Genomic DNA, 10,757 nt, shown 5'->3' on the forward strand with positions numbered 1-10,757 from the left:
CGGTTCAAGGTCCACTTGGTTTATATTGCACAGATTAGAATGTAACAAAAAGACACCACGATAACAGCCATTGTTATCATTCTCTCATTAACAAAGCTTGTTTGACAAACACAGAGTAATACAGAAGGTGTATTACTGAAGTAAACATATAATGTAAGTCTGTTTTACACAGTGCATTACTGAAGTAAACATATAATGTAAGTCTGTTTTACACAGTGCATTACTGAAGTAAACATATAAGGTAAGTCTGTTTGACACGGTGTATTACTGAAGTAAGCATATGGGGTAAGTCTGTTTGACACAGTGTATTACTGAAGTAAACATATAAGGTAGGTTTGTTTGACACGGTGTATTACTGAAGTAAACATATAAGGTAAGCCTGTTTGACACGGTATAATTCTGAAGTAAACATATAAGGTAGGTTTGTTTGACACGGTGTATTACTGAAGTAAGCATATAAGGTAGGTTTGTTTGACACGGTGTATTACTGAAGTAAGCATATAAGGTAAGTCTGTTTGACACAGTGTATTACTGAAGTACACATATAAGGTAGGTTTGTTTGACACGGTGTATTACTGAAGTAAACATATAAGGTAAGTCTGTTTGACACGGTGTATTACTGAAGTAAGCATATGAGGTAAGTCTGTTTGACACAGTGTATTACTGAAGTAAACATATAAGGTAGGTTTGTTTGACACGGTGTATTACTGAAGTAAGCATATAAGGTAAGTCTGTTTGACATAGTGTATTACTGAAGTACACATATAAGGTAGGTTTGTTTGACACGGTGTATTACTGAAGTAAACATATAAGGTAAGCCTGTTTGACACGGTATAATTCTGAAGTAAACATATAAGGTAGGTCTGTTTGACACGGTGTATTACTGAAGTAAGCATACAAGGTAAGTCTGTTTGACACATAATTATGAAGTAAATATATAAGGTAGGTTTGTTTGACACGGTGTAGTACTGAAGTAAGCATACAAGGTAAGTCTGTTTTACACATTGTATTACTGAAGTAAACATACAAGGTCAGTCTGTTTGACACGGTATAATTCTGAAGTAAGCATACAAGGTAAGTCTGTTTTACAGATTGTATTACTGAAGTAAGCATATAAGGTAAGTCTGTTTTACACAGTGCATTACTGAAGTAAACATACAAGGTAAGTCTGTTTGACACGGTGTATTACTGAAGTAAGCATATAAGGTAAGTCTGTTTTACACAGTGCATTACTGAAGTAAACATACAAGGTAAGTCTGTTTGACACGGTGTATTACTGAAGTAAACATACAAGGTAAGTCTGTTTGACACGGTGTAGTACTGAAGTAAACATATAAGGTAAGTCTGTTGTTTGACACGGTGTATTACTGAAGTAAACATATAAGGTAAGTCTGTTTGACACGGTGTATTACTGAAGTAAACATATAAGGTAAGTCTGTTTGACACGGTGTAGTACTGAAGTAAACATATAAGGTAAGCCTGTTTGACACGGTGTATTACTGAAGTAAACATATAAGGTAAGTCTGTTTTACACATTGTATTACTGAAGTAAACATATAAGGTAAGTCTGTTTGACACGGTGTATTACTGAAGTAAGCATGTGAGGTAAGCCTGATTGACACGGTATAATTCTGAAGTAAGCATGTGAGGTAAGCCTGTTTGACACGGCGTATTACTGAAGTAAGCATAATTATACAAAGCCTGTTTCACAACACAGAGTTATAGAGACTTACTGAAGAAAGCATTATTAAGATATTTTACTCTGAACCATTGTATCTGGATAATACGGTGGCTCACATACGACATATTTCACTTTTTATTTTGAATTGAAAACTTTAATTTTCACCTAGGTGATAGTTATTATCATTAAATGTGTGACGGCTGTGTACATCCTTTTCAAATTTTTCTGATATCAATTATCAATTTAATTACAATTCTGTCTTCAACATAATATTATACTGTCTTAAACAGTTGTAAATGCACTGAAAAATGGGAAAGGGGCAAAGTGGGAATAAGGGATAAAATGGGAAGGAGCATAACCGGACAGGGGCGAAATGAAAAGGGATAATATGGGAAAGGGACAAAATAAAAAAAAGGAAGAATCTGGAAGGGACACAATGGGAAGTGACGAAATGGGAATAAATTGGGGGCCATACAACAATCGAGACCCAGCACCAATTCACTCCAGGCGACAGGATTGCTATTGTATTAACCATTCGATTTATAGACGTATTCGGTCATGACACGATCAGAGGCGGCGCGAGCCTCTCCAGACTGGGGTACAAACAGGGGGCAGATTGGAGTGTCTGAGAGGGTACCTCCCCTCAAATGCGTGGGTCTAATGCATAAAAATCATATTTTTAAATGAAGTGTGGGTAGTTGCCCCATCCTCCCCCCACCCACCTCTGTTCTCACATTCTCTGTTTTGACATTGTCTAACAAATGTGGGTGTGGTGTTGAAACGATGATATGTGAGGGAAGTAAACAGTCATCTTAAAGTATCATGTTACACTTGTAGCAATGAAGTATCGGAGTACCAGGGGAGGTATAAAGGGTGTCAGCCTAGAAGAAGCTATATATACAGGATTCGCCAGTGATGGTGGGCTACTGTTACCTGAAACCCTACCAGTCATAGACAGATCTCAACTCAAACTATGGGCCCAACAACCCGACTACCGATCGTTAGCTTGCAAAATTGTTCCCTTATTTGCTGGAGATGAGCTTTCTCAAGAAGACTTGGAAGGTATATCATAACAGAAAACTCATATGGTATTTATTAAGACCTTTGGATAATCCTGACCACAGAAAACTGCCATTGTGCTGAGCACATCTGCAGCTCGTTCTAATGATAATGTTATTGTTAAGAATGATCAAAGACATCAAAATTTTTGTCATGTTTAACGTTGTCTTGATGATCCGTAAGGGAAATCAATTGCACCATTAAAAGCATCCTATTACGAAATTCGCCTTATACTTTGACAGACATTTAACATTAAGCCTATAGTTTACAGACCTTCCGTCGAGTACTCTGATTGGCTGTATTCTCTAAGGTACAATACAACCAAATCGCTGCATTGACAAACTTCCATCATTCAAGAAAAGTGACTTACAGTCAAAATACAAGACGCAGTTTGTAATAGCTTGACATTGTGAAAAAGTCTTAGAAGATGTCGCTTTGTGATGCGTCACAAATGAGCTGAACATTTGATTTTGAATTCTAAATTACTATGTCGTGAATTGTTATTTTTAGGTATTCTAGACAGAGCCTACAGTTCCATCTCTGCACCAGAGAAGATCCCGATACGGAGACTGTCAAACAATCTTATAATAGCAGAGCTATTTCATGGTCGGACCTGGTCGTTTAAAGATTACGCGATGTCCGTCATGGGACAGTTACTGGAACATTTCTTATCTCGGGCTAAAAAACATCGGACATTGTTGATAGGTAAGTGTTGATGATATTCACATTACTGTAATCATCTGTCCATAGATACTAGGATTCCAATTCCTCCAACTCCAGAAACAAACATGTTACTGGAAGTATTGCAAGAACAAACATGAACAGTCTAATGAATGAAGAAGGTCTACTATTGTGCTGGGATGATACTTTGGTGAAAAAACTGTCGAAGGATCTTTAAGGATCTAGTTTTTTTTTTAAAAAAAAAAAAAGTTAAGGAGCGTCAGTGTGTAAATTTACTTTGTTCTCCATGAATGGACGCAGTGTTAGCCGTTTCGAAATAGTTTTGAAAAGGCTTAGCCACAATTCCTGCTTTGTGAAACCTGTGCCCCATACCCTCAACCCCACTCAATTCTGTTTAAAGAAAGACTTTATTGTTTTCAGCTGATGGTAGCTCAGATGATATGGATGATCTATTTAGTCATATCTATGCCGATGAAAAGTTTGTGAAACAACACAATATCTCGTCGTTAAATTCAGTCAACTGGGGACGAATTATGTTACAAATTGTTCATTACTTCTATATTTACCTTCAGGTATGTTCATTACATTAGCAACAAAAGACAGAAGTTGGTTTACAAAGATAACAACCTAGGTTCACAAAGATTCTTTCTATAAGCTGGTTCTCAGCTAACCCATTTAAGACTGGACAGGAGCCTATTCAAGGTCTCCAGACTTCCACGCGCATACCGAGAACCCACGAGTACCACAATCAAGCAAAAGGCGTCACACCAATTTTCTTGTCGATTGTTTCGGCGTATTCCTTGTCAAATAATACTGTACAAGCTCCACGATTCCAAGATTAGTGCTTTCGAATGTCGGAACGATGTAATCTTCCAACCCCACTCTCTTTCCCTGTTTATCTTACAGATAGAAGAGTCGTGTGAAAAGGAGTTGGAGATTGTGGTACCCACAGGTGGATGTGGTAACGTAACAGGTACGTTCATCACAACTTGATTCATTTTTGTCGACAAGGAAGGATTCATAGATATATTTTAGCAATTGCGTTGCGCCATCAGTACTTTGCCAGGACTGCTCCTTACATCACTCTACTTTAAGTTTCAGCTCATTATCATATTTGAAAAGCTAGTGTCTATCTTGCGAATCATCGCTAGTCCACTTTAAGACGTATTATTTAATCATCATTATCATCATCCAATTAAATCGTCATCTAGAACCACCATCTCCATCGTCACCATTGTTACCATCACCACCACCATCATCGTCACCACTACCACAACCATCGTCACCACTACCACAACCATCGTCACCACTACCACAACCATCGTCACCACTTCCACGACCATCATCACCACTACCACAACCATCGTCACCACTACCACAACCATCGTCACCACTACCACAACCATCGTCACCACTACCACAACCATCGTCACCACTACCACGACCATCATCACCACTACCACAACCATCGTCACCACGACCATCATCACCAACTGCACCATCACCACCATCATCAACATTGCCATCATCATCCAACACCCCAATCTATCATCACCACCACCATCATCATCATCATCAACATTGCCATTATCATCCAACACCCCCATCTATCATCACCACCACCATCACCATCATCATCACCATCAACATTGCCATCATCATCCATCATCCAACACCCCCATCTATCATCACCACCACCATCACCATCATCATCATCATCAACATTGCCATCATCATCCATCATCCAACACCCCCATCTATCATCACCACCACCATCACCATCATCATCAACATTGCCATCATCATCCATCATCCAACACTCCCATCTATCATCACCACCACCATCACCATCATCATCATCATCAACATTGCCATCATCATCCATCATCCAACACCCCCATCTATCATCACCACCACCATCATCATCATATTCACCACCACCATCACCACCATCGTCACCACTACCACAACCATCGTCGCCACCATCATCATCCTCTATCTAATACCATCATAACTGTTACCGCCATCATCCAACATCTAGCACCATCATCATCATATTCACCATCATCAACATAATGATTTTCGCCATTGTTATTTCCAGCGGGCTGTATAGCGAAGTTAATGGGATTGCCTATTAGATTAACTAGTTGTGTCAATGAGAATGATACAGTTGATAGATTGATTAAAACTGGTACCTTGTCGTTAAACCCGGTCAAACAAACCATTTCACCATCTCTCGATATACAGGTAGCAACTTTTATAGAATTGGATTTTCTTGAGATCACATGAAGACTTCGTTGGTGTTGTAATGATAAAAGTCGATCTGACTTGCAAGTACAAGGTCGTAGAGCAATCGAAGTTGAATAATGGCATATGGGGGTCGGGTGGATTAAAGAGACCCTTTGGTTTGGCCGCGCTACGGCATTGAAATGAAATGAAATGAAATCATGGAGTTTTACGTCTTACTGCACCTATTTGAGCTAATGGAGACGGGCAACGACATGCGCAGAGAAATTTTGTTACGGAGCTATCGCAGGTCCCAAGTTACGATAATGATAAATTTTTATTAACTCCAGATGCCGTACAACATGGAGAGAATCTGGTTTTTATTGAACAATGGTGATGGTGAAATGATAAATAAGATAATGACAGAATTAAAAACACACTCCAAATGTCAGTTACCGGATTCTTTACATACAGAGGTATGGGATTGAACACATTGTCCAAAAAACACTTTCGTTGGCCATCTTTATAAATATATTAAACTTGTGTTAGTTGGTGATGAGAACGTAGTCTCATAAAAGCACTGGCCTAGGTCACTAAATAAAGATTCGTGCTAAAAACCAGGTGCAAAAGTTTAGAAATATTAGAGATTAATTATGTATGGCTAACATTAAAGTAATATCATTTTTCTTGGTAAAATTTCTGATAAAAAAAAAACTGATGGTAAATCCTGTAAAATGAAATCTTTTAACTCTTAAAGCCCATTTTAGATTAAATGGTTCGATGTCGACACCAGACAGACTTTCGGAAGCACTGGCTATGACATCAGAATTGTTCATACCTTGAGGTGATTCGAACACACGGCACCTAATGTCTTCCAGCAGAGGACAAACCAACTCACTGTGGACTTATCTATTCCTTAGTAAGAACTAAACGAAACATCAATACTGTGCATCGACCTCAATTTTTCAACCTTTATATTTCAGCTGACCAAAATTTTTGGTTCATTCAGTGCCGATGAAGATGCCATTAAATCAACCATAAAGAGATGTTATGATGAAAATAAGTACACCATTTGTCCACATACAGCAGTGGGCGTGGCTTATCATTATCATCAATTACAGTAAGTATGGATCGGGTGGGCAATCATATAAGTAGTTGTGACGCACAGAGGGGTTTGACAGGGTTGAGGCGGGGCGGGACGGGGCGTAGAGTTGGACACAGCTAAGTTTCAAGTAATGTACCTCAAGAACACTGGCCAAGGTTCGCGTTTTTTTTTATTCTTTATGGTCAGGTTTACGTCCGAGGGGGGAGGGGGCGCGAAATATCTGAAATTGCCCGAAATGCAAACCTAGTTGTGAAATTTTTGCCCGAAAAACTTGCTTTCAGGGCTGTGAGGGGGGCGGCTACCCTACCCTGTACGTATCCTTATTAGGGTTAAACAATGCGCAACATACACGCAAATATACGGTAGAAGATGTGTTGACCCAATCCTGTTAGAGAGTAAAACAATTTTCTATATTTTGATTGTTCTTGCAATGTACTAAAAATGTATTTCCACTTCCAGAAAAAATACAGAAGCTGACGTCAAACGAGTTGAATTAGCAACAGCATCACCCGCCAAATTCCCTGAAGCTCTGGGACTAGCAGGAGTACCACCAACAGAAGGGCTGCCCCAGTACCAAATGGACAGTCTTAAAACCCTGCCTACCCTACCTACTAAGTACCAAGATCTGGAGAAAGGAGACGACTGGTTGAAAGCATTAAAACAGACCATTATATCTATAGACGAAAGATGGACAGTGTAATCCATACCAGCTTTTTTTCCAAATTAAATATTTTCTGAAGAAAAAGAAGAATTTGCCATCAAATCTCCATTTAGTGGATATACTGATGAATATATACACTTGGTGGCCACGTTTGAGACTTTAAAGTGTATGTCCATTCTAGAAGGTAGTATTTTGTAACCATGACACCTGGTAAGTCCAGCTGATGAATATATACTCTTGTTGACCACGTTTGAGGCTTAAAAGAGTATGTCCATTCTTAAAGGGTAGTATTCCTTTAAACCAGACAGAAGACAACTGAATTTAATTACCTTTCTCGTGATTACCAGAAGATAATTGATTAAACCTATTCAAACTGTTAGCCTTAAGTCATAAGCTTTAAAGTCTATAGAAAAAAATCAACATCACATGAAACTGGGAAGCGTTCAATAGCTATCCTGAGAATGACCAGATTATGAATCCAATGATTAAAAGCTAAAAAGACCTTACGCCCTGAAAAATCAATTTCGCACAATATATAGTTTGATAAATGTTCAAGCACATCGAAAAATGAAATGAAATGGATTGAGTTTTAAGTCCTACTTTTCTGCACCATGTGCGCTAGATAATGAAAAGAGGCAACGCCATGCAGGGTACAATGAGGGAAATTTTGCAAGGACAGCAGCAATAGTCTTCTCTTTTTCGATTTTCAACTGTCGAGGGATCTTTAACGCGAACAGCCATTAGCACCCCATCACATCCGAAATAACAAACACATCGAGAACCATTCAAGATGTACATATAGTCAAAAACAGTCTGTTTTGATTTCAGCTTCATATTAATTGAAAGTAGTAGTTGTATGTTGAGCAGCTGCGACGGGTGTGATGGCAGACAGGATATGTTAACTCTTCTAGACACCTGATACCACTTTTCATTATGAAATAGTACTCATTAAGATTGATATACTTCCTCATGAGAAAAATTCATTATCTGCTATCAATGTGTTGCCAGTATACTGTTTTGGAATTCGGGATTCGTTTTGCGTTCGTTTGGTTTATGTTTTATTACCAGTCATCTCACTAAAATGACATAGAGTACCAACAGATCATGTTAATGTTTAGCAAGAAAAACAATCAGTAGATTTACGAACTTTTTCATTTTCATAACAAAATATTCAACAAGGTAACCATGAAAATAACAAATTTACAGGATATTCTGTCTATTTAGACAACTGATATAATGAAACATAGGTTTGAGAGAAGGTTCAATTTAAACTATAAAATAATTTGATTAGAATTTGTGGCAACAATATTAAGGTACTGATGTCTATTAATGTCTATTAAATTAATGTCTATCTAAATGAAAAGAGCCATTTCAATAAAATCAGAATCAACAGAAAAATTAATTTTCTTTTGAAAAATACACAATTTGATTTTAAAATTATATTGATAAATTTTGACTTTGGCTATTAAACCATTGGTCATTTTGGCAGTAAACTGTGATGCAACAATGTGTTAAATGAACCTTATCCTTGGAACCCAACTAAGGGAGTTGTATAATCAAGTAAATCATTTGATCACCATAAACATGAACAATTTACTTCATTTTAAGGTGGTAAATGAAAATACAGAAGTTAGATGTATATTATATCCTGGCAATGTATTCTCAAAACAATCTTAGTGCTAGGATAGGGTCTTTAGTCATAACACTGTTTCTGGGATATCCTAGGGTCTTTAGTCATAACACTGTTTCTGGGATATCCTAGCGCTGGGATTGTTTCGAGAATACATATCCAGTATATCTAAAGCATGAGTCAGTTCACTAGATATATTTGAAATATTTATACAATAGTTTTCAAACTGAATGTAAAATTTGAAAATCACATTTAGATTTTTTTTTTTTAATTTTCAGCAATGCTGTTTACACAACAAAGATTACACTTTCATTGACATCAAGTATTAATGTAACAAGTGGTTGCCTAGCAAGATACGCCCACTTTCCAGATACATTTTCAGTATATCAAAGGTGGTCACCAATTCGTGTCAAATCACACCAAAAATCTAATTTGTACAAGATATTGTTGATTTAAACAAACACACATTATTTAATAAAATTCTGACATAAACTGTCACCTCTATCGATAACAAATTTTAATGCAGTTTTTACTACGTCATGGGCAATAACTCAAATTCCGTTGATCGAAAAATTGTCAAATTTTATCTCGACTAAGCTCTCATCATTATAAATAATCATACCAAATTTCATTTAAATCGGATTAAAACTGTACTCTCTATTGTGTTCACAAACAAATTTTGATACGTTTTTCATAAATCAAGGCCAATAACTCAAAAACCGTTCATCGAAAGATAGCTAAAATTCGAACTTGTCCAAGCTCTCATCAATATAAATGATCACACCAAATTTCATTCGAATCAGATGAAAACTGTAGTCTCTACTGCGTTCACAAGCCAATTTCAATTCGTTTAGGCTAAGTCAAGGGCAATAACTCAAAAACCGTTCATCGAAAAATCGTGAATATCGAACTTGTCCAAGATCTCATCAATATAAATAATCACACCAAATTTCATTCGAATCAGATGAAAATTGTAGTCTCTATCGCGTTCACAAGCCAATTGTGGACGGACGGACAGACATGGGTGACGACAATTTACGTCCACATTATAATGTTAACGCAACATTTTCAGGAAAGCATTCTCAGTCTTCTTGACAATGATGCTATTAAATTATTTTACAAAATATACACATTACTTAACAAAAATAAAATCAAATAATATAACTTGTCCAGTTATTACGAAAAGTAAGATTTAAAAAAAAAATACAGTCATGTGACATCCCAGGTTTTGAAAAAAGTGGAAAATCACAAATTTCAGGGCACAACATATATATTATTCGGAAATGCTCATTTGAATTTGCAAAACATACATTAATAAAAGAAATGATTTTGTTAAGACTTAAATATCTAAACTGTGTGGGGTTTTGATCACATCACATACAGGCAACAATTTCAAGAAACATTGGTATATTTCGGAAATAAAACAAACATCCATTTGTATATGGGGCAAAATTTGTTTTGCGTTGTAAAAAAGTTTCTACTGCAATTTTCATTTGTTCAATCAAATCAGTTGTTTGTTTTGTTCATTGTTTGTCAATTCATCTTCTCATGCAAAATACAACATATTTATAAAAACAATCACTTCATTTTGATAAAATTATGCTTAGACATGGCACTATTTCATCTTATTCTTCCATCACATGTTTAAGGCGTAGTCTGGTTTTGAAGGTTCCATTATTTTCATTTATGAAAATGAAAATGTTAATACTTATAT

General features: G+C 36.7%; 2 protein-coding genes across 2 annotated transcripts; one reads left to right on the forward strand and one right to left on the reverse strand.

Annotated features, from left to right (window-relative positions):
* Positions 1–1,185: 1,185 nt before the first annotated feature.
* LOTGIDRAFT_123701 (hypothetical protein) lies at positions 1,186–1,584 on the reverse strand (the record flags this gene model as incomplete). Its single annotated transcript, XM_009060803.1, has 1 exon — positions 1,186–1,584. A coding segment is annotated over one exon (399 nt), but the record flags the coding sequence as incomplete, so codon positions are not given.
* A 936-nt stretch (positions 1,585–2,520) lies between these two features.
* On the forward strand, positions 2,521–7,452 carry LOTGIDRAFT_233860 (hypothetical protein; the record flags this gene model as incomplete). Its single annotated transcript, XM_009060804.1, has 9 exons — positions 2,521–2,743; positions 3,251–3,445; positions 3,842–3,993; positions 4,328–4,394; positions 5,523–5,668; positions 5,998–6,123; positions 6,631–6,767; positions 7,212–7,336; positions 7,376–7,452. 9 exons carry the CDS (start codon positions 2,521–2,523, stop codon positions 7,450–7,452), a joined length of 1,248 nt encoding a protein of 415 aa, XP_009059052.1.
* Between the last annotated feature and the right edge of the window lie 3,305 nt (positions 7,453–10,757).

This window comes from Lottia gigantea, assembly GCF_000327385.1.
Source record: "Lottia gigantea unplaced genomic scaffold LOTGIsca_44, whole genome shotgun sequence".
Classification (NCBI taxonomy): Eukaryota; Metazoa; Mollusca; class Gastropoda; family Lottiidae; genus Lottia; species Lottia gigantea.